Genomic DNA, 24,713 nt, shown 5'->3' on the forward strand with positions numbered 1-24,713 from the left:
CCCACCTCCAGGATTGGCCACTTACCTTAAACAGCTTACCTGGCACCAAGGGGTGGGCAGGGGATGGTCATGGGAGGGCTTAAAAGGGCTAGTAAGTCCGCTCCTTTTCAAACATGGACCCTGCTGGTGTCCAGTTACGTAGTGCTGCTCAAGGCCTGCAAGGCCCTTTAAAATAATATTTCCTGGTGGCATTGCGAGTTTAAAGCTTTTTTAGAAATGACCCTAGTGGGAAAGTAGTGGCTCCCTGTGGGGGTGACTAGAGCAGACAGTCTGCTGGAGCTTGCCAGTGTTGTGATACAGGACTGAGTGAAAGCCTACAAGAGCCTTCACAAGAAAAGATATTGTGTTAGTCTTTATTATCTTAGGGTTGAACATTTAAGATTAGGTTTTGGAACTCTCTTGTTTACCAAAACTTTGAACGTTTGTGTTGATAGCTTTGGGTAACTGGGACACTAAAAGGATCATAAAGATTATGTTTTGGACATTTCTGTTGGCATTTATCCTTTGGATATTGCTTTGAAAAATGGGCTGTCCCAAGGATGGGCAAGGACGTCTAACAATATGTTACAGAACGCTATAATTTGATATCTGGAGTTTGCCTCACTTTATGTTGACCCATTGCTAACAACATTTATTTTTTAATTTCCTTCATAGGTTATAGATTGAATTTAAGACCTTATAGGCATTTAATACAACCCCATACTTGGGAAGAAAATAAGAATAAAACGGGTGTTTAAATACAAATCAGAAAGACAGGTGTATGACCTTGTTCGGTCTTAACACAGGAGCCACTGACTATGAATCTAGCCCCCGATTGGCTTGTGAAAGTATTTACAGTAGTTTCATCCTAGTCTCACTTAGTTTTGGCGAGTAGTGTATAGAGAATTAAAAGAAGCATTGTTGTTCCGCTAACTCAAGAAACCCCTTTAAATCATTAGGTAGTATATTATCTTACTATCACTAATTTAGGAACTACCTCATAAGCCATAGAGAAAAACATGGAGAATTTAGTTGAACAATCTTTTTAAAGTCAATTTCATGTCCAGATTACAGGACCAAGACTGCTTTACCATTAATCTAGGAAGAACTACTAAATGTTACCTAAAGGGTCAGAATAGCCAAGTTGCTACAAACGGATAGTGTCAGGAGTCGCCCGTGAAAATTGTGGCATACTTGGCGCTTCTAGCACCTTGAGCGACTTGTACTGTCTAGTCCTCATCCAACATGGCCGACTATTTTATTTAGTCGAGCCATGCCCCCACTCGGCGCGTTGTATCTGTTGTTCTCTGTAACGCTACCAACGCTCGTATCTCTGTCGAGTTTACTTCGTTCTACCTCTCTCTCGAATTCCCCCCCCCTCCCAGACTTCTCTGGTCTGGTGGGGTCCTCCGTTCTACTTCTAGTCTCTATTTAGTTGTGTGTTCCCTCCTTTGTGTACTTTTCTACCGATACCTTTTTGGGGTCATTTTCCTTCTAGCCTCGTTGTTTCCCTGTTTCCTAATCTTTGCGGTGCCGGGTTGTTCCTTATTCCTATTTTTGTGTAACTACATGCACTGACTCTCCAGCTCTTACCTTTAAGCCTTTTGGTTCTAGTAGCGGTCGTGGTTGGTCGGCTTACCCCCTTCCACCGCTTCCGCTTACTTCACGCTACGGTGCTCTGATTCTTCTCCGGTAAGTGGGTTTCCTTTTCTACTAGCGCCTTCGCTGAATTCTATTCTTTTTGTCTTTTCTCGATTTTCTTTCCGGTTTTACTTTATACTGTACTACTATCTTTGAAGATCCCAGTATTCCTACCCCTTACTACCGAGGATTACAATCCACTGGCTCCTGCTCCTGATTCAGATTTCTTCGGATTACACATCTTCCTGCACTCAGATCAAACTTCCTGCTTACATTCAAAGTACTTTGTGAAGCGGTCATTAGTATTCCTTGCGGATTGGACTCCAGTTTTATACAACCTAGTACAAGATTCAACTTGAAGAACATACAGGGTTTTTTGTTGCCTAAAGGCTTTTTCCCTGACTTTGCGGGGTCTGGCTCCTCGGGGTTCACCTTAGACAGGTTTCACTCCCTGTCAACGTGGTCTCTGGGGCAGCTAGGCCCTATCTGCACGATAAGAAGAAGAAAACTACAAAGGAAGGACTACCATCTGACCACAGGAAGACTTGTAGGAAGACTCCAGCAAGTTCCAAGGACAGTTCCTCTGAAGGTCAAGGTGAGGGGGAGGTTGGGGAGAATAGACCGATATTTGACAGATAGCTCAGCAGCTACCTTCTGCATGACGGATCATCCTACATTTCTTCTGGCAGATCATGGGTGCATATCGTACAAGTCACTAAGACACATCGAGACCTTTCTTTTCCAGTGGTTCTTCTTTGAGCTATGGGGTGTCACTAGGTTCTCATGCCCTCCATAACACAGCAGACTGATATATTAATGATTTTAATAAAACTATTAAAGTTGTCGTGAAAAAATGACAATACTTTCATATAAACACAGGAACACAAGCAGAGAAGTCACATTTTGAAAATACGAAATGTAAACATATCAAGTATTAACATACAACACATTAGTATTGTCTGAGAGGGGGATGGTCAAAATTCGGATACCTCAGAGTTGTTGCCTACAGAACTTTGATGAAGATGATCATGGAAAGGGGCATGGGGGAGTGGAGGGAGAGCTGCTATTTTTAATTGTGCTATGTGCTCTTATTTAACATCACCCAAGGCTATAATCTAGCATTACATTTCCACACTGATTTGAGCCAAATAGATTGACTAATATCTTCTTTGCCCGACTGGTATGCTAGATTAGCAGAGCATCTTGGAGCACGAAAGTTTGGATGACAAATATCAGACCCCAACTCATTCGATCAATACTGCAGTCGTGATCTTTGGGCTTGCATCCGAAATGTCAGAGAATTTCCAAACACATACTCTTCATTGGCAACCTAGTAATATTTCACTCTAATGTAAAGCACTTCAGGGTTCTTTTGGACATGCATATGACCTTGTTTTCTCTAATTAATAAAGTAGAAATCTATTACCGACAAATTAATCTCACTAAAATCTCCCCCCGCCAAAGTTATACATCATGGCCTGGTATTAAGGCCTTTAAAAATGGCATCTGGTACAAACTGCTGCAGTGCGACTTGTTAAGTCGAGTGATGAGAAACGTGAGCATGGTACAACCATTTCTGCCAAGTATTATACTGGCTGGCCATAGAAACACGAGTTAATCAATTCTCTTCCTCTAAAACGTTACTTCAATATTTGGTTCTTTTATGGCTATACTATTGTTTTTCACTTTATGTCAGTCTTCCTAATTGTATTTTCCTTCCTATACGTTCTCTTCTCTCCACCCCCAATGTATATTTAACCACTTCTTGCCCATCTCAAGTGGCTACCACACCTGAGGTGTTGCAAATTAAATTTTCTTTGTTTAGTCTTTAAAATGTATTCATGCCCTTGCCCCTTCTCAGCGCTGTTCTTTGATTTCTCTATACCAAACTTCTCATAATCTACATTCAGCGTCTCAATTTCTACTTGCTGTACCTCATATCCCCCTTGTGCTGCTTCTTGTTTCCGTTCATTTTAAATTCTTGCAACTACATTGTGGAATTCTTTACCCTTTGACATTCGATCATGCTCTATTCTTACACAATTTAAAAACATCTTAAAAGCTACTTACTGTAGATTCCATTACCTGAATAATGTCTTTGGATCCTAATTTCTGATTCACATCTGGGTTTGCTTTCATTTTCATTTTTCATTGTACCATTGTTACTTTTTTGTTAAGCAAATTGGATAAACGTGCTGAATGAATTCTGTACATAAACATTGATTAAACCTGCTCTGACATCTTTAAGCCAAAGTTAGGAAACATATGTCCCAAATAAGTCTTTATATTAGGTGATCATATTTGACAATTGCAGTCTAATGGTGCCACCTTGATTTTGATCTCTACCATGTAATCCATTATTTTTAGATGTGTCCTAGATGTGTGCTAATTATTCTTTGTTTACATTCGCAAGCACTTAAACCTAATGTCATATACATGTTTGTAAAGCGCCTGGGGGGGCAAAAGTAGCGCCTGGTAGCTGTTGCTTTTAAGCTAACCAGGCTCTCCTAGTGTAGACAGATGAGCTAAATAGCTCCCAGCAATTTCAAGCCCTGTACAGGGAACTACAGTAAAAATAAAAGCAAGCACTTTGCAGTATTAAGAATTTCATTCAGCAATGCTGTCTATATAACTCATCCGCCCTGTACCCTATAATATAAATTACGGCAAGAGCCCAGTTTGAAAAAATGTAAAGTGCATTGCTTATAGGCAGGTTCTTTTGTATATGTCCTGGAAGGCAAACCAGTGAGAACAAAATTGAACTGATAGATGTTCCTGAAACACTCCCACCCAATTTACTAACCGGCTTTAAAAAACACAAGGTCAGTAAACCGATCAATCTTCTAAAATGTGTATCCCGGCTGCTGGGAGCATGTGCATTTGGTTTTTACAAGAGACTAGATTGTTATGCCCAGGAAGTATGGACTGTGGCTCCTCACACTCTTGAACACTCTCAGGCTGGAGAGCACCTTAAATGCTACAGTGAATATCGTGACTGATCCTCATAGCCACTTATCCCATAGAAAGCAATAGCCAGAGCTGCCAGTCCCCGAATGGCATGTCACGTTAGCAACCAAACCAACAGCTTTGCTAACTCCGAGGAGCAAGCCCTTGTGGCGTTAATAGGTAAATCTCCCTGCGTAAGGGCCTTCCCATGTACTTTCTTTGTCATTCACACCCTTCATGCTTCATCGGTATCAAGCACTCCAGGCAGGAAATGTACGCTTCAAAAAGAAATAGAGCTCTGCAGGGGTGTGTGCAATGTTACAGGCACTGCTGGCCTTACAAATTATATTGAAATATTCCTGAATACATGTTTGCTTCCCATGAGGACATAGATCTCCGTCTCCTCCAGCACCGGTACTTTACTCTGACGTCACAGTATTTCATAAACATTCATTGGCTCATTTAGTTTTTTATTCAGTGTTCTCTCAACCACCTACTCAATTTGCAAACCATAGTTTTGACATAAAACAAATAGTTTTCGTTTTCTCGAACTTTTTAATCTGCTCCTCTCGCCCTCCACTGCCATCTTGAGTTGCTTGTTTATGCCACTTGATTAGCCACCGGTCCACCAAAGCTGCACATCTACACATTTTAATAACATTTGCACATTTTATCTGTGACCCGAGTCCAGCAGATGATGGTGTTGTACCTGGAATCGCCGATTCTTTCTGGATCTTGGGAAAAACTGCAGTCCAATCCGAACGAGAAGGTTCAGCCCCTTAATTGGAATCTAAGAGCGGTTATTAGAATGCTGTACCTTTCACACATGGGCAGATACAAGGACTGGAAACAACTGGATTTGTAATTTTAAAAAGGTTAACACAATGGTCTAGTTGAGCATGCAATAATTCCTGATGCATCCATGAGGTATGCAGCGCTGCAGCTTTAGAGTATAAAAATGGCACTCGCACCCTTTACTCTGGGACCCGACTACTGACACCTTTTTACTCGTTGCAGTATCCAACTGATCTCCCTAAACTTCCACTTTCCCAAATCTTTCACATGCTTAAATAAGTTAACCACTCTAGCATGATCACATGTCAGACACCTGGTACAACACTGCGTTTGAGACAGAACACTGTTTTACACAGTATCCCAGGTATCGAAGAGTCAGTCGCATCACATACAGATAAAGTACAACACAGAGTTGGCGCTCCTCATATGCAAAGATAGCAGTATGTCGGAAGTGATAGGGAAAAGCACCAGCATTTTGGCAATATCAGTAAGAGCAATACAGAGTATAAATTAAAGGACATTTTCTTGAGAGGTTCCACAGAACTCTGTGGAAACAGTGTTGCACACAGTCAGTAGTGTACAAATTAATTAAAAAAATGAATAAGCAACAATATCTAGACAAAATAATTAGTAAACCAATGTTCCGACAACTAATATGATACTATAAAACAATGTTTGCTAAGCATAATAGAGGTAACCAAAGGCATTTCAATAAAAAAGATATGCTCCTCGGGTATACAGAAAAGTTCAAGAAGTTGTGAAAACATTCAATTGATAGAACAATACAAATGATTACAATAGAAAACTCTGTATACAACTTCAATATGTTGTGGGGGTCTGCCATAGTTCAACAAGACAACCAATTCAACACGTTTCTGGTATTCCCTTCCTCAGTAAGGCTTCAGGGAAAAGCTAAATGCAAACTAAAGTTACTACACTAAAAAGATCAATGGACACTTTAATGTGGTGTAGTATGTACTTCTAACCTTGTGACAAACCTGTTCTAAGGAGACCCCACACTCTTATGTGTTATAGAACAGTAATCAACAGAAAGCACAGTTTCTTAACATTAAACTATTTCCAAAGAAACCCCAGGTCAACAGTAAATTGAAGAGATGATCCGTCAAGGAGGACACAAGCACTAATCAGTGTCCCTATACTGGTAGTGCCAACTAATCTTATTTGCCTGAATCAATACAATAAAAAGTAGTACCTATAAAAAATCCAGTCATACGTAGGAAACGCCCAGCATCCGGTATCTTGTGTATAAACAATAAACATCGTTCACTTTAAGAAAAGGAAAGTATTTCATCAGAAACTAATCATGCTAATCTCAAAGAGGAAAGAGCTCGTCATTGGAGCGCCGGTCGAGAGTCTTAACTAATCATCTCAGTATGAGCAGTCTACCTAAAGTACGGTGAAACTGTTACAATGCAGCGTTCTATCTAATAAAGAAAATTAAGGTTTCCTACGGCATATCATAGATCAACAACTAGTGTATGAAGGTAATTAAATTCAATGACTAATGACGGTCGCCATCTTGGAAGTGAAAGCCAAAACAACTGGCTTTCGATTCAAAACAAAATCCTTCTAAAAACGGCATCCCTGACCCATAATGCATTAAACAACGCTGCCCCTAGCTATCTTGCAGATAGATTTCACAGAAGACCATCCATCAGACCCATGAGAACCAACAACGCCAATTGCCTCACTGTACCAAGATTCAGAGTCACCAAGGCTGGCGGTAGTAGCTTTCCCGTGAAAGCAGCCAAACTTTGGAACTCTCTGCCACACCACCTTAGAGAAGATCAACCCTACCTGAACTTTAGACAAAATTACACTAACCTACTTAGATCCATTGACCCTTAGGATTGATTTCTGCACACTATACTTAGGATGTATAAATATATTGTATTTCCTGTTTACTATGCTTTGCACCCTACCCGTTTACAATATGTATTTATGTATTACCTGTACCCTACCTGTTTACAATTTGTATTTATGTATTACCTTGTCCCTACCCTGTAACTCTAAGCTTTGCACTGTCTTGCTGCTGCTGCACCCTGATACCCTCGGGTCTGGTGCGCATTAGAAATAAATAAACAAACATAAATGGATTATCTGAGGCTGCTTGGATAATCAATATCCAGCAGACCCTAGGAGGAAGTTGGGTCGATGTACACACCTAGTTTCAGGTTCTTAATAATTGGGCCTATGATCTGGGTGGCTGATGATATCGAGGGAGTCATTTGAGCCACTACAGTTTCGAAAGCTCCAAGCCCAGATGTAATATTCAGCAATATCATGAAGGTCGATCCATCTGTCGGGACCCGTGCCCTCCATCAATTGTTCTTTAGCATTGAAGCACTGCAGTGCATACCGGCCTCATGGCAGGACAGCATCATCGTGCCTGTCCTAAAGAAGGGTATGCACAACGATGCAAAACATTACTGCATGCTGGCTATGCTGGATATATCAGCCAAAGATTTTGCGAGGATCCTCTTGAAAGAACTGGAGATTTGGGAAGAATCTGTCAACATCATTCCCCAACTCCAAACGGGGTACCGCAAGAATTTGAGCATCCGTATTAACATCTTGGCTCCAACGATGACCATCCAACAGGCATGGATGGTGTGGAACATTCCGGGAAAACGCATGGCATTTATTGATTTAAACACCACGTTTGATACCGTAGAACGCGAGAGGGTGTAGGGAAAACTGCAGAGGCTGAACATCCCGCCAGGCTGCTTAAGATGCTAGTCTTATTGTACTTCAACACTAGGGTCAAAGTGAGGGTTGATCGGCATGGGTGTTTCACTGCCTGGGTGCCAACTGCTAAGGGCTTGAAACAGGGTTGTGTTCTGGCCCCCATGCTGTTCAACTTATACCTGGACGATCTGGTAGTGGCTCGACTCAATCCAGCAGCTGTTACACTTCAATGGCTAGGTTATGCCGATGATTTGGCTATTCTCGACCTGACCCCTGAAGGGTTCAAGCTCCTTGAACAATTTAAAGAAATATCATGATGATAATTCTTTGACTATCAATATTGGCAAAATCAAGATAATGGTCTTTAAACCGGCAAGGGGGAGGGTAAATGTAAAAATTTACTTTGGAATTGGTAGGAACCAAATTGGAGGAGGTGACTACCTACAAATACCTGGGGATCCACTTGGACTCCAGGTTAAATGGGCCGGCTCATTTGGAAAGTGTCCAACTAAAGTCTAGTGCAGTGTCAGGGAGGATAAGGGCACTCGCTCCAATGGGCGAAGGGTTCTCGGTTGGTTCAGTGCTACAGCTTTACCAAGCTACGGTTGTACCCTTAATGCTCTATGGGGCGGGAAAATGGGCCCCAGCAAGGATTGAGGTGGTTGGTAGGCTCGAAAGAACACTACTAAAGAGCCTGTTGCGGCTACCTTCTCGCACTGCACTGGAAATTATCGTGTTGGAGTTTGACCTCATGGCCATTCAACATAGGGTGGACCAAGGCATCCTAAATCTATTTGGGAAATGGTCTCATGCACCTGAAGGATCCCTAACAAACGTAATCTTGGAGGTATACAAATCACGATCATCCCTCATGGTGGGCAGCAATCTCATCAGAGTATGAGAGACAGCCAAGAAATGGCTAAAGTAAGCACCAGCAAATATCTTGAGTTGTTCCATGCAGCATTAAACTAATTGTGAAGCCCATATTACGAGAGCATGGTCTAGAACAGGCATCGATTAACTTGGGCACCAAAAACCAGGCTGCAGAGTTTGAGCAATACATGCAGGAGATAAGTCCCCCTACATATATTCAGCACTGCCTGGGTAATCATTTGGTTTGGGAGTATCTAAAGTTAAAATGTAACCGTCAAAACTTGGGGAAAACGAGGGAGCTTGGCATCAGGTCCCCAGAGCAAATGGGCAATGCAGCCTCTGTGGGGTGGGGGGGTGCATTTGAATCGGCCAGACATCATCTCTGCCAATGTGTAGCACTAGCAGGACTGAGGACAGTGACTAGTGCAGCTGTAGGATGGGGAGAGAACAACCCTCGGGACTGGGTGTGGGAAGTATATATGGAGGGAAACAATCATGCAAAAATAATTGCCAATATTTTGAAGGACTTGCCATGAGGAAGGGGTTGGGAAATTATCATTGTTCTCCAACCAGCTTCTCGTTGGTCCTAAGATCTATGAGTTTTTAACTGTTTTAAACTGTCTGTATATTCTGAAGTGATGTTTGGGAGGTAATGAATAGGTTTGTGAAATGTTTTTGTGAAGTTGAATGAACTAAATCACAATAAAAAAATGCAACAATAAGAAAGCAAGATTATTCTGGGAGACATATGGAGGCAGGAACGAGAGGCATAGAGGGAAAGAAGTCTCTATGTCAAACATGTCTACCAATGCCAAATGTATGCCGGCACAATATCTGCACAGATACTACATCTACAAATCATAAGATGATCATGCTCCCCTGCCCTGGATATAGGGCCAGTGCTGTCAGATTTTAATTTTGGCTATTAGGCGGTACTGTGAACCTTCCTATAAACTGAATATAATGGCAAGGCATAAACTAGTTTTCTAAAATTGATTAGCTGAGTTTGCTAATGACATTTCTTTGATTAGCAAACGTATTTAATTATCAAATACTAATATTTTTAATGTCACCAGAAGTTTTTCATACCCAAGACAAGACAGCATTTGTATGACTTCTTAAGTAAGACAGTGAGCTGAATGTCTGTAAAATGTAAAATTCTGCATGAGACAGCACAAAATAGATCTGACACAAAAGGTACCGAAAACGGTTTTCAGTGCAAGGATCTGTGCATCTGGGTGCAGTCTGTGTTGTACGGGCAGTGCTCTGGTATACATTATAATTGCCAAAGCATATGCTGTGTAAGAAGAGGTTTTGAAATGTCATAAATCAAAACGTTCACACTGTTCACCTTTTAACTGCCATGGGTTCCCCCCCCCCAGTGCCAAGGCCTTTTTTGGTGATTTTGGTATTTCGCCATTCAATGCCTTCTAACGTTTTCTGTTTCATTAACCCCTTAAGTGCCAAGTTACTGAGTCTGGTGTTGCAGCAAGTGATTGATGTGATTGATATCAATATTAAGCTTTTAGGCGTATGCTGGGAAGTGCACAGGTTAGTGGGGATTTGGCCAGAGAACTTAGTGGGGGGTGGGGGTGGAGATGTGGGGGTAATGGGGTGGAGCGAGGGACTCCCAGAGGAGACTTGACCCTGGGCACCGGCACCAGGATGATGGCTGGGGAAGATGCGCAGGGAGCCAGCATTGAAAGCAAGCACTTATTAGCACCTCTCAACACTGGCAATTTCATGCGACTTGTAACTCATCAACCCTTCTTCCCAGTTCATCCCCCAAGAGCACAGCCCACGTGTAAAACGCCTCCTTTAACAACAGTTTCAATTCCGACTCGCGACCAGAAACCCTAAAAGGGAACACCAACGAAAATCATGTTGGGTTGATAGGTGCAGTCAACACGCATCTGTCCACTTCGGGTACGCTCAGGACGCTCCTAATATAAATTCTTATCCTATGGGAAGAGCAAGACTGAAGTTGATGCCCTGGAAAATGCCAAGATTAAAGAACTCCATAGCTTTTATTTTTACATGAAATAAGAATGTAGTCTGAAGTTTCTCTGAAAATGAACATGTCTACATTGAGCCAGTACTTGCAGAAGGCCATGTGTGCGGATGTAGGGCCCCTTCTCAACACCATTTCCAACAAGGCTCCTGAAGTTCAAATCCTGCCACCAGCACCGGCCTCCACTGTGGGTGGATCATCAAAATCGGGAAAAGGGCTTTTACCTTCCCAGGCTGTAGAAGAAAATTGTCTGGGATGTACATTGGATGTTTTCAGCTTGCAATTTTAAGTATACCTTGAGGGCAATTATTCTGCATGCGAGCACAGAAGCTTAATCTTCCTTAAGACCTGGCTGGTTCGCTTCTTCAGGGCTGAGCTGTGGGGTCTGTGGGAAAGGACGGGACAATCTGACCCCATTTAACAACTGACAGCTTGACAAAGAGGTTGCATAACAGCAGGGCATTTTCTAGCCAACTTGTTGCCCAGGGCACAACACCAAAATGCCCCGCACCCCAGACTGAGACACGTCACTCCCAGAATCCAACTCTGTGGCACGCAACACAACCCTCCTTAATATCAATAAATCACTGCTATACAAATTAAGCAGGTTTCATTACAAAGTACTTTATCGAAGAAATCTAATGTGAACACACAGCTGCTGCTGCACAAGTAAATGGTTCTTCTGTCGCCTGCTCTTAGAGAAGGCCTTGCCTGAATGCAGTTTCCGACTGTACGCCACTGGCCCGGTGTTGCAGGCGTTCTGTTCGTACCACCTCACTTGTATTTCACAAGGAGCAATACTAGATTAAGCATATGAATTATTTTCTGCGAGAAGGTTATCATTTCAAGATGGCCAGTCTGGTACACCTTTATTGTACTCTTTCAAAATACCTCCGAGAGTGGAAAAGAGGACACATGGCACCAATGAGTGTTCAGGTCTGCTTTGCATGAAATCACAGACCATTTCAGGAATATAACAGTGATAAGAGATCTCTATATTTGATTAAAAAAGAAAAGTCTGTGATAAAGACACCTGGCTTGATGCTCACATCACTGTTCACAACACTCACCTTAACATTAAAATGTTAATAATCATGAACCATACATACTCAGACATCTTAGGTTTTTGGATAGGTGTATAAAATGGCTGCAACATCAGCCACTCAAATGGTGTATACGGGCTCTTTTGCTTCTTGTTTCTGGAGAACTTTAGATGAGTAAGATATGGTTCTCAGTGTGAGCATGCCCAGCCCCTAATACAGAAACATCTTCAGGGAATCATGTCTATAGACAGGAAAGGATACCCTACAAGAGACACCCAATAAACAATGCACAGAAAGGATACACAGAAGGATTGTACCTCTTACAAACTTTAGCATGACCAGTAATAAGTTGATGAAGCATTTTAAACAAAGATAAGGGTCCACAGTTCCACCAGTACATAGGCCTCAGGGGTTATTTCTGCAAAAAAGAGCATGCCCATGCTTTATCTAACAGAGCTGGGATTAGCATATGTTATTAGAACTGGCCTGCAGTTAGTGAAAGTCATGGTGTGGCAGTGTAGAAAGGGCGTTTGGCCTAGTGGATGTACAATTTGAGGCAACTTCTTTGATTGCTTTATGTGTTAAGTGTGGGCACAGTATGGCATGCTTGTCAGAGCCACATACAAAAAACATTCCAATGTGCTATTGTATGGACATGGGACACATCCGACAAAAACAGGCATATGTGCTGTTACATAGCGGAACGCCACTAACCAACAGGGTTTAACTCAGGCAGCGCACAAATCATTGCTGCAAACATATCACTGCATTGATTTGCCATGGACTACTGTCTCCATGGTGACACAATAGAACCCTGCTTTCCTAATCAAGGTACCAAGGCACATTGAGGAGCCATCTGTTGTGCGCTAGGCAGTGAATGGCTTGTTAATAAAATGAAAATACTTTTGATGCTGAGAGGATGCATTTAGCCCATGTCCCAAAGCAGTCACTAAACTACTTAAGCATGAAAATGACAGATAACCTTTGCAGGCATGCGCTATGTGTAACTAAAAAGTAAGATACAAAAAACCGTTTTGGTGTGTTAAATAAAAAGACACGAAAATAAAAAACTGTTTAAAACGTTGTCTGTGTGGCACGCTAATTCTCTTGGAAAAATGCATAGATTTGGTCAGCTAACTGCTGCTTTGTGTGGCCTTCAGAATACAAATGCTCCATATTCAGTTCTTAATACTAAACTGTTAGGCACATACTGTGTAAAAACAATGGCTTGTTAAACGAGTCCTCACTTTTAAATTGCCCTGGCTTTAAAGACATTCAATACAAAGAGCGAGGGAAGCAGGGTGTGCGTCTCCCCCATGAAACATGTCAACGTACATACGTATTACAGGGACATGCATGCATTGGATTATTGAAAGGCTGCCCCCACCCACCTGGAAGACGTTATGCTTCGTGCACCAGGCACTATCAGACAACATCAACCCTCAGCAACTAATGAGCATCCACCGCCTAGGCGAACAGGGCACACAGTGCCGAACTAATATAAGCACTCAGACAACAATTTCGGAGGAACACTTATGAGAAAGAGATAATTAATTCACACCCTGCGATAAAAGGAAAACGGACATTAAAAGGCTAACTATTATAACAGTGGGGGGCCGGTGGGGGTTGATAGGGCAGTCTTGCAGGTTCACGTCACATTATAGGTTGGCAGTCCCTTTCACACTCACCTGCGCAGGAGGGCCTGCTGAAGGCTTCGGCAGGCAATTAGAGAGTCTCCTGTAAACATGTGGCAGACCACAACCTTGTGGCAGCTGGACATGAACGCCATGACTGCATCTGGCTGAAAGCTCCCACTCCTTGAAATAACGCAAAGGCGCTGGAGGGAGCAGCACTGGCTCAGCGTCTGGAAGAACTGGGTGTTCGCTGTAAAATGCGGTTGTTCGAGCCTGTAAAGAGAAAGGCGAAATAACCAAAATATCCTGTTGCAATCCGTAGCATGATATATTAACACACTGTAGAGGCAGAAAACTAAGTTTGTGCTCTAGCAAAAAATCGTTTTAGCTCTCTGCCAGAGCTCTTAAGAGACATTTTTTAGGGGCCCTGGTGTCAATCAGCTGCTAGTTGAGGCAGAACATATGCACCATGGCACAAGCACTGTTTTAGTAGTAACCATTTTAAAAAAGAGAGTGGAACTCTAAGTTGGGTAGAGAGAGTTGTTAATTGCTGCTTTTAAGAGCTTGTTTTGTTTCAATCCTATTCGGTACACCGATGCGTGTTCCATATTTGAGCTGCGTTATACTTGGTTTGTTATTTTTGCTGTGATCAATACTACCAATGTTAATAGTTGCCACTGTTTGTGTGGTTAAAGAATGTCGCCATTTTGGATTGGGGACTACTTTATTAATCTTTATGTTGCTTTGAATCCATCATGACCACCATTAAAACAAGCCTTTTAAAAGTCAACAGGTCTGACGTTAAAATTCTAGAGAGCATGGTATCTTCGGTAAAGGCCAAGCACAACAAAAACATGCCCCCTAAATTTGGAATGCCTGACCTATTGGCTTTCTCAATTCATCAGTATTTAGTGATTTGTTCTGACAAGTCAATGTCAGGAGTGTCAACAGGGGATAGGAATGAACGTCTCTTACCGTCAGAGTAATGATATGCACTGGAAGAACAATGCTAATTCGTTTTAACTTTAGTTGATGGTTTCTGCACGTTAGTTTGGGAATACAGGCTTTTACTGTGTTGTCAAGGTTCACCACTGTTCCAACTAACTCAAACCAAATCCACTTTCAGAGTTCCTGGCGAGTAACACTTTTTACACTGATTGTGAAAGTCTGGAACCTTTTTAATTTTGCCAGCATTTGGAAAATATTGTTAACTAAAATCCAACACTGTGACCCTTTTTCAGCTAGTATATGAACGTAGAGATACATTTCATTGCTTACATATTTGGACGTCTTAATCTCTGTAGTAACTTCTCTACTTTAAATCCTCTCCCTCTTTTCACATAGAGTATGAACAGTGCCAATATGCATCAAGACACAAATGTGGTGCCAGAATTACTTAAAATCAGATCAGACAGCACATCCCCCTATGAGCTCTATTCCCCCCCCCCCCGCACATATGGGACAGTTGTGGGCCTCAATTTCACTTCACACTTGTCAACCAAACTGAGCTGGAGAGCTGCAAAGGAAATGACGTTTTGTGAGACATGACACAGGTGAGCACATTTTCTTACACTTATGTCCAGCGCCCTCCATGAAGTTATCCCGGTACGTTTAAAACATGCATTAGTGAGAGAGGGCGGGGGACATATCCCAGAAAGCATTTAGTTCAAGAGATTGTTGAGAAATATCTGTTTTAAGAGAGCATGAACTGGGGGGAGGGTTTAGGGGGGAGGGAGTTTGGCCTAGTGTCCTCACTCACTAATGAGAAGGACTGTCATTCCAAGCTTCTCATGTTAATTCACTACACACCAGGAATATAGCTTTACATTTCTACAGGGGTTTCCTGCAAGGTTGGCAATGGATTCCATGGAAAAGAAATCCTTAGGATAAAATGTCCTCGGAACTTGTGGATTCTTCTATACAGGTGCCAGCAGAGGTGGTACAGGCTGCGTAATGTGAGGGCTTGGGTTCAGGAAAGAGCTTTCATTCACCACTTGTGAAGCATTACACAAGAGCCACATTGAAGTTTGTAAAGTACGACTGGATGAAACGTGGAGTACACCTTGATTCTGGTGTCAGAGTTCAAATATTGGTGTCTCATTAAGGCTGGAAAAGTATACAGAAAAAGGATGCAGAGAAGAGATTTGGTGTCAAAGGACTGAACATCTGATGAGATCAAAGATGCCAGATGATGCTGGCACAGTCAGCAGTGCCAATGAGCTACCCAGCACTGAAATCTAGCTCTACCCTTTGTGTAGGCAAAGCATTGAGGACTGTCTTGACAGAGATATTTTGAGAAACGATGCAAACGAAGTACCCTTTCTTTTTGATCCTCCCCCTCCTTTCTTTTTGATCCTCCTCCTTTTCTACTTGCAAGGGCTAGGGGTAAGGGTTAAGGGTGATCCTCTGGATTGAGGCCCTGAAGATAAATACTGATGCAGCGAGAGGTATATTCCTTACTGTCCATCAGGAGTTAGGCCTAGTGGTCAATACTAGAGTTAGACAAAACAATAGCCATTCTTCGGCTCGGTCGCATAGAAGATCTCACAAAGGCGTCTGGTAGCAAGAAGTATTTTGGGAGATGTCTTCCACCCCATTACATATTGCATCAGATGGACAGTGAAGACCCTCATACAAAATCAATACAGGTTTCTTCCAGCCACAGCCACAATTCCAGATCGATTGATATGAGGGTTTGAGAAAATCCTTCACAAAGTCTAGAAGCAGGTCAGCAGAGAACGTCCAACAACCTGAAGAAGCGAAATTATAGGCGATTCAAGCATCAGAGGCTGGTTGTACATGCTGCCAGTAGCGGGAAGGGCATGGGTGGACTAGAGAATTCGAGTTGCCCCACTCTCTGAGCTAGGACACTGCTCATGAAGTTGATTTAAAGGGTTGGCATAGGGCTGGTAAGCAGTTAAGGGGATGGGGAGCAGGAACCCATGCCTAGCTTCTGGCTGCTTGTTTGAAGGAGCAGAAATGCCATCTTTGCTCTCCTCTGCTTGAATGTAGTCGGACCACACAGATTCATGGCGGTATGCAAAGTGCAGCCACTCTTTTTTCAGCAGTATAGTGAAGTATTTACCTGAATATCCCTGAAAGCTTACTTAGATCAACATATTGACTCAATGCTGGCACAACAATCAGATTTTTGTCTCATGGGTATGTGTCAGGCCAATACAGGCATGCAAGGGTTGCATGATCGTGGATTAAAGTCCTTACATTTATATGGATGGATATCTAAATCAATGAAGCAGTCAAACTCAGATGGCATGTCAGTGGCTCAAATTCACATGGTTGAATCTGTATTATAATTGCATTTTATGACGAATCCTAAGAGAGTTTGTCACCTCTGCCCAAAGGGGAGCCACCCCCTTTGGGACAAGGGCAATGAGCCTGCTACTAAACCCCGTAAGGGACAGGATCCCTCTGGAGAACCCCCACCGTAGGGGACAGGAAAACCCCAGAGAAGGACACAGGTCACTTTCCCTCGCCCAGACACTAATGCTTTTATGGGATATGTGGGAGTTAAGGCATAGGATTAACCCAATTACCCATTTTGTAATGGCTGATTCAGCTTTTAGCTCCAACCCTGCCCAGTCCTCTTGTAAAACAGCTGAGAGGTGAATGGATCTGCCTCCTAGAGGCACGTAATATTAAGAACCAATCAGAGGAGGGGCTCGAAAATGCACGCTGAGTTTAATCGAGTAGAGAAAATTCAGAGGATGTGTGGCCCTTCGAAGGAGAACACCAGAGGTTGAGTCTTGACCCACAGTCTGAGTTGTGGGAGGACAGAGGGACCCACCACAGGAGTGGGGGTCCAGGACGCAGAGGAAGAGGTACCTATTCATCGGCACACCCACTCCCTCCTTCCCTGCAGCTCTCTGGCCGGCCTCTCTTGGCCCTCTTCCCGCTCCCACCTGCATGGCTAAAAACCTCGGAGTCATCTTCGACTCCACACTGATATGATATATGATATGGCATTTGTAACGCGCCTATACACAAGTGTTTCACACTCTTCTCCTCTCCTCACATCTCTGGTGTCTTTAAAATGTCACACTACCAGCTGCACCTCCTCAAAGGTATTCTTCCTTTCCTCTCCTTCCCCCAGAAGCTCACTGTCTCCAGAGCCCTGGTTCTCTCTAAGCTGGACTATTGTAACAGCCTCTATCTAAATCTGCCTGCCTCTACTCTCCGCACTCTGCAACTTATCCAGAACAGGACTGCGAGACTTGTCCTTGGCCTCAAGCCCAGGGATCGTATCTCTCCAGGACTGAAATCTCTGCACCGGCTCCCAGTGGCTGTGAGGATTAAGTTCAAAACCCTCTGCATTGTCCACAAGGCTTCTGGGTCCTGGGGCCGAAATACCTTCAACTCTCTTTTCCTAAATATCTTCCTTCTCGACCTCTTCGCTCTTCCGGCTCCAACTCCCTCAGGGTCAGTCGCTTCTCCAAGCAACGAGTTGGTGGTCGATCTCTTTCTTCGGCAGGGGCCTCCCTCTGGAACAGCCTTCCTGCCTCCCTGAAACTTGAGGAGAAACAGCTCCGGTTCCGGAAGCACCTCAAAACCTTCCTCTTTGCTTCTGCTTTCACTCCCCCTCCCCCTGTTGATTTTCCGAACAGATACTGCACTGGCCTCCCTCTGATCTTGGGCCCAGGGCCGCCAGTTGCCCACCTGCACTGCCTCCCCTGGTAACCCCTGCACCTGGGGACTGTTTTCTGTATCCTTACAGTCCGCCTACCAGCACTTATGTTCTGCACTTACCATACACTTGCCACTTGCTGGCCGTTTTTATTTATCTAATTTATTGTACTGCACTCCACCCCCCGCTCCCTTCCCCCTTGCACTTTTCCCTTTCCCCTCCCTATGCACTTGCGCGATCTGAATGACACCTGGCCTAGTAGGATCGTTGTCTGTCTTCCCTTTGTTCCCCCTCCCTTGCCTCATCGCGCCTTGAAACACTTGTGTATAAGCGCGTTATAAATACCATATAATATCATATCATAACATACCTCGGAGCGCTGACGCCCCAGAGGCTGCAGCTGCACATCTGCCTGCACGAAGCAAGCAATAATAAATAAAAGAGCCGACATGGAACCTGGCAGATGCATTGGCGAAGAAGCACTGTGGCAGACAGACTCCACCATCCTCCCAAGGAGCCCCCTGAAGAGACGCATGTACGTGGTGGCTCCAGGGAACCGGAAGGCAGGCAGAGACACAAAGAAGAAGAAGCAGGACCCCAGAGTGGGGTGAGAGAAATAGACAGGCCCTAGCGAGAGGAGCGAATTGAGAAGCCCCAGAGTGGGGAGCGCACTGCAAAACCCCAGAGTGGGGTAAGAGGAAGGGATGTACGTTAAAAGAACGTATCCCAAAAGATTGAATTACATGATTACAGAGCCCACTTGCTCGCATTTTGTAATTTGATCTTTTGGGATTTTAACCGTTTGTCCCCCACACTGATTTTAATGTATGCAGGGGACACTCCCGCTCCCCTGTTCTGTATTATGAGCTTCAATCTAATCTACTATGCCGAATGTACACTAAACGTGCATTCAGTATTTTAGATACAATCTTTTCATGATTTTTGAGAGGAAAAGATAACACCCTGTGTCTGGAGAGCAGTGACAAGCCCCAGAGTGGGGAGAGAAAGAATTAACCCAAGAGTGGGGAGCCAGAAGGAGCAGAGTCTCAGAGCAGGGAACAAGGGGCTAAAAGGAAACCCTGGTGAGAAAACTAGAAAAGGACACTGTCGCTCAAGAGTGAGAGACAGAGAACTATGAGGATGGAAAGCAAGCGAGAGAGGCCTGGCTGGAACCCAGGAGAGCATTCCAGAATTCCAAGAACTGTATGGACTGGAACGGTGAACATAGGCAAGGCCTATGATAAAAGAGTACAAGGGGTGAGAGTCATAAGCCACCCCTTTCCTTGGGGAATTCCCAACTGTGTCTTGGTTGTTTTGCGTTTTCAGTTGTAGAGGATATAGAGAGTGACTTCCAGACAGAGGGCTTTGTATTATTTTATTCCGACATCCTGACGAGCACCCTTTTCTTTCTGTTTAGAGTAGGGCGTAGTCCCAGTGCTCTGGAGAAGTTAGGTTTATTTGGTTAAACAGAATCATGCCTCCTTGTCCGTCTTTGGATTTTGACCTATCACAATTAATACTTAGTAGAGTGTTCGAGACACGCACGCTTCGCGGGCCATGCACTACACACATGTACTTACTGTTCACCAGAAGAGGTCTACAAGTCGATATTGTAAATATGGCCACCGTGGCTGTTCCTTTGAAAGATGTCTAAAAAGTGCCCCATAGCCCGAAAGAACTTGAGTCATATAAAAGTTGTAATATTATTGTGGTCCTTTTTCCTACAACCACGTTTTTACTCGTGTTTCAGAGCATGCATAGAGAACAACATTACAGATAAAGAGGGCCTACATTAATCATCAATCAATACATTCAAGGAACAATCTTAGATAAACATGATCATATATTCAACAGGGGAAATAAACCGATATTAAACAATCAATCTTTTCCACCGAAACAAGCAACCTTTAGAGCCTGGCACAGCAGCCAAGCAATATATTACAGCGTTGCACACTTCTAAATTCGCCGGGGTTTTGATTTATGATCAATAAAAGCTTTACAAATATTACACAGACGTGTCTGAATATTCATGTCCTTTTTCAGGATTATACTATTTATAAGGAAAGCACAGTTGAACGCCTGCAATCCGTTGAACGAATTCCAATTATCCCTGAGCAGCCAAAGCAATGATACACTACACTTAGCACTAAGGCGATTTGCAAAAATGTAAAGTAAAACACCCTCAACCTTTGTTACGCCTATGAAAGACATGAGAGAAACACCTCACAAGCTGGAGGAGCTTTTATAGAAGTTGCTAAAAAAGGTGCGCACTTGAGCATTCTCAAATACTATGTTTACAAGGTTATTTTTGAGCGCCCTGAGGCCTGCGGGCGAGTTGGCGCTTTATACAAATTAAAAAAAATAGGACAGGACACCTTCCAAATACATGCATGATCACCAAATGCAACTAGTTTCTTAAGCTTTAGTCACTATGTGTGACGTGTTGTCAGCACCAAATATTTAGCCTTGCTAGCAGCTGGAGGGAAATGTAGCTCACCAGCTGACACATAACAGTCAGTTATGCGCTTCCAGCTGAGATTTGAGGGTAACTTTCAGGATGCCAACTCCGCTTTTCATCTTTTAAAGGTCGATATTCGAATATTATTAAATCTGACAATAGAAAAAACCTATACATAACAAAAACTATGATAAAAGAGTACAAGGGGTAAGAGTCATAAGCCACCCCTTTGCTTGGGGAATTCGCAACTGTGTCTTGGTTGTTTTGCGTTTTCAGTTGTAGAGGATCGAGAGAGTGACTTCCAGACAGAGGGCTTTGTATTATTTTATTCCGACATCCTGACGAGCACCCTTTTCTTTCTGTTTAGAGTAGGGCGTAGTCGCAGTGCTCTGGAGACGTTAGGTTTATTTGGTTAAACAGAATCATGCCTCCTTGTCCGTCTCCGGATTCTGACCTATCATAATTAATACTTAGTAGAGTGTTCGAGGACACGCACGCTTCGCGGGCCCTGCACTACTCACATGTACTTACTGTCCACCAGAAGAGGTCTGCAAGTCGATATTGTAAATATGGCCACAGTGGCTGTTCCTTTGAAAGATGTCTAAAAAGTGCCCCATAGCCCGAAAGAACTTGAGTCATATACAAGTTATTAAAACTGCATCATCTAATAAAGTTTTTTACCTCCTACGACTTCATTGGGCAGTTTTTTTCTGGGTGTTTTCCAGCTTCTTTATTTTTTGGCAATTTATGCCGCGAATTGGTGAAATCCGTTTTTGATGGGAGTGCAGCTCCAAAGAACAGAGGCTTCATTGCCTTCTTGACTGGAAATATATATATGTATATTATATATTAAAAATAGTTTGTTTGTGGCTTGGCAAAGCATTGGCATATGGGAGGCAAAGGCGTATGAGAGGCGAAGGCGTACGAGAGGTGAATGGACCTGAGAGGCAGAGGTGAAGGCAGGTAGCATTCCATAAGTTTCCAAATTGTTGCTATATAAAAAGAGGTGCAACTGGCATTTCTGTTACTCGCTTACAAATAGTGGTACAGTGTTATTGAGCAAGCCATCCTTGCTGCAAAAAATTATTTGTTAAATGAAATTCATAATCAGATTCAGGATATGCTTCCAGGCACAGTTATTGAGTACAACTCAACGGTACAGTGGTGGATGCCAACAAAGCCGTAAGCTACCCAACATAATTCCTCAACTCACTCGACCCCCCGGGAATGCCACCTGTTAAGATGGATTTCTAAACTGTGACCTCGTGGGCAGAAGTTTAGGAGGCCACCCTAGTTTAGTGGAACAGGGGATGTGTGTAATCTCTTCAATTTGAGCTGCACATTAACTGTTTCTGCAGCAGCAGCTTTGAGGCCATGAATTTTGGCTGCTCTGGGATTTTTCTATGCAATTTACTGGGACTGTCTAACGCATTGCTGGCAAAAACATGAACCTATACCGGGAAATTAAGGATTATTTATCAATTCATTTATTAACAAACTAAAAGTAAGATATTACTTTTGTCAGAAAATTTGTTTTAAGGGTTTTTCTCAGAGGCTCACCATCCACCTCTTGGTAGCCTTAGAATGAGGCACAATCTAGAACACTCATCATATGCCTCATTGCATTTACAAGATACACAGTTTCTCCATGGCTTGCCATAACCGCATGTGGTCTTGGAATACAGCACATTCTCTAAGAGACTGATCGTCTAGCGTTTTGGCTTTATCAGAAGATTCACCAGTGTGCAAAGAACTCCTCCCATAGTTTTCAGAGGCACTCCTAACCCCTCTGCTTCATCAACAGCTTGAACAGTTCTCAGAGCCACGCCTAGCCTCTTGACTTTGTCAGCAAGTAGACAATGAGCAAGATATGTATCTTGTTGACTGAAGGAAGACATGCACTAATTTAAGGCAGTTGAGTTAAGGATTAGAGTATTTAATGTTGCAGATGAAAAAGCAAATAATTTAGGCAAATGTATGGTTAACGTGAGCAATTACACCACTCATGCTTGGTTTAAGCTGTAAGGCACTACTTTTGTTGGGTTGTTGGCACATATAAGTGTTTCCACTTTTCTATTGGGCATCTATGCCACCTGGTCCACTATAAAGATTTACACATAGATTCAGTTCTCATAATAGTTGATTGGTGGAGAGCGGGGTAATGATGGGCAATTGTAGTTATTGGGTGGGAATTTCATTATTACTGTTATTTGGGGCACCTTGGGATGTACGATTCTTGACTATTTATACATTTGTAAATTATGGGATCTTTTGGAACTCTGCTAATCGTGGGATTATATGTGTTGACATGAATTGGATGTTTTGTGTGTTTCCTTTTTGTTTTTGTTGCTTTTTATTATTTTATTTAGTTATGACAACTATAATTTTGTTGTGCATAATTGTATATGGAATATGAGAATGGTTTGTTTAAATGGATTAATACATGTCACCACTTGTGCAAGGGCTGGGTTATTGAATACAGACTCTTTAACAAGAAGAATGTTCTTTCTTGTTGATCTTATTATTTTATTTATTATCCACTCCCATTAGTCTATGAGTAACTTCACTTTGTTAACTTGGAATGTGAAGGGAATTAATTGTGCTTGCGGGAAGTTTCACACGCGATCGGCCCTGTGCGAGCAGGGTACGTCTATTTCCGGGATACGCGGGAACTATCATACGCAATTTCGCCGTCAGAGCGGGTACGTGTATCCAGTGGGGTGCGTGGGGAGTCCCACACGTGAATTGGCAGTGTGGGTCCTCCCAGGGGTGCCCTCTACCCCCTCCACGGCCCCTGCAGGCAACCCACACCACAGGTCTACCCTGCACCCCTGGTCCCGTCCCGCACGCAGCCCATCCACCATGGGCATGCCCCCCAGCCAGCCCACATGTCACCTTCCACTAGTGATCACTAACCCATGTCCCCCAGCACCCCCACCCACCAGCAGTGATGGGCACCTGCCAGCAGGCCCGACTCATGTCCCCCAGCACCCCCACCCCCCAGCAGTGATGGGCACCTGCCAGCAGGCCCCGACACATGTGCCCCAGCACCCCCACCCCGCAGCAGTGATGGGCACCTGCCAGCAGGCCCCGGCTCATGTCCCCCAGCACCCCCACCCACCCAGCAGTGAGCCTCAGGCCCCGACTCATGTCCCCCAGCACCCGCACCCCCCAGCAGTGAGCCTCAGGCCCAGACTTATGTCCCAACAAAACAGACCCATGTCCCGAAAGCCAACCCTAATCCCCCTTGCCCCCCCAATCCAAGCATGCAACCATCCACAGAACCCACTCCCAAATTACCCATGCCGTTATAGATGAAATTAACCACCATTCCCATGCAAGAATGCACAACGTAGCCACACAGTGGCAACACGTGACTGAGGAAATGTTCAATGAGACATGCACAAAACCAATTACAGAACACAACACCAATTCAGAAGTAATAAAAAATGTATTAAAAACATAAAGAACTGACTTTGAGGAATAGTAAACTGAAAATCAATGTACAATGACCGAAGTAGAAAAAAATGATTGTAAATCAAATGAAGTTTAAAAAAAGAAAAATCACGTACAATAAAAAAGTGGTCCATTGCCAATGTCCATAATAAAAACATAAGCCAAATTTAAAAAAAAACATTTAAAGCAGGCGTTAAACTCACCATGGCGCAAAGGGACCTCGCAATCAGGCGTTAAGGGTCGGCGCCGTTTACGGCGCCTTTAACCCCTTAACGCCTGACTCGTAATGAGGCCCATTAAAAAAAACAGGCAAGTGCAGGAAGTGCGGACAAGTGCTGGAAAGGGGACTGAAGGGATACAGAAACAGTCCCCAAATGCAGGGGTTGCCAGGGAGGCAGTGCAGGTGGGCAGTTGACAGGGCCTGGGCCAGAGATCAGAGGGGTGGCCAGGTAACCAGTGCAATTTCAGTCAGGAGTTCAGCATGGGAGGGGAGGAGAGAAAGCAGAAGCAAAGAGGAAGGTTTTGA

General features: G+C 43.5%; 1 protein-coding gene across 1 annotated transcript in view; it reads right to left on the bottom strand.

Annotated features, from left to right (window-relative positions):
- The window catches only part of FBXL18 (F-box and leucine rich repeat protein 18), a 595,630-nt gene that overhangs the window by 204,463 nt on the left and 366,454 nt on the right, over window positions 1-24,713 (bottom strand). Inside the window, exon 4 of the mRNA XM_069645540.1 lies at window positions 13,686-13,904. Within this exon, the coding sequence (XP_069501641.1) occupies window positions 13,686-13,904 (219 nt within the window). The remainder of the gene's footprint in view (window positions 1-13,685; window positions 13,905-24,713) is intronic.

This window comes from Ambystoma mexicanum, chromosome 2p (genome assembly GCF_040938575.1).
Source record: "Ambystoma mexicanum isolate Mex_15411 chromosome 2p, UKY_AmexF1_1, whole genome shotgun sequence".
In the NCBI taxonomy this organism is placed as follows: domain Eukaryota; kingdom Metazoa; phylum Chordata; class Amphibia; order Caudata; family Ambystomatidae; genus Ambystoma; species Ambystoma mexicanum.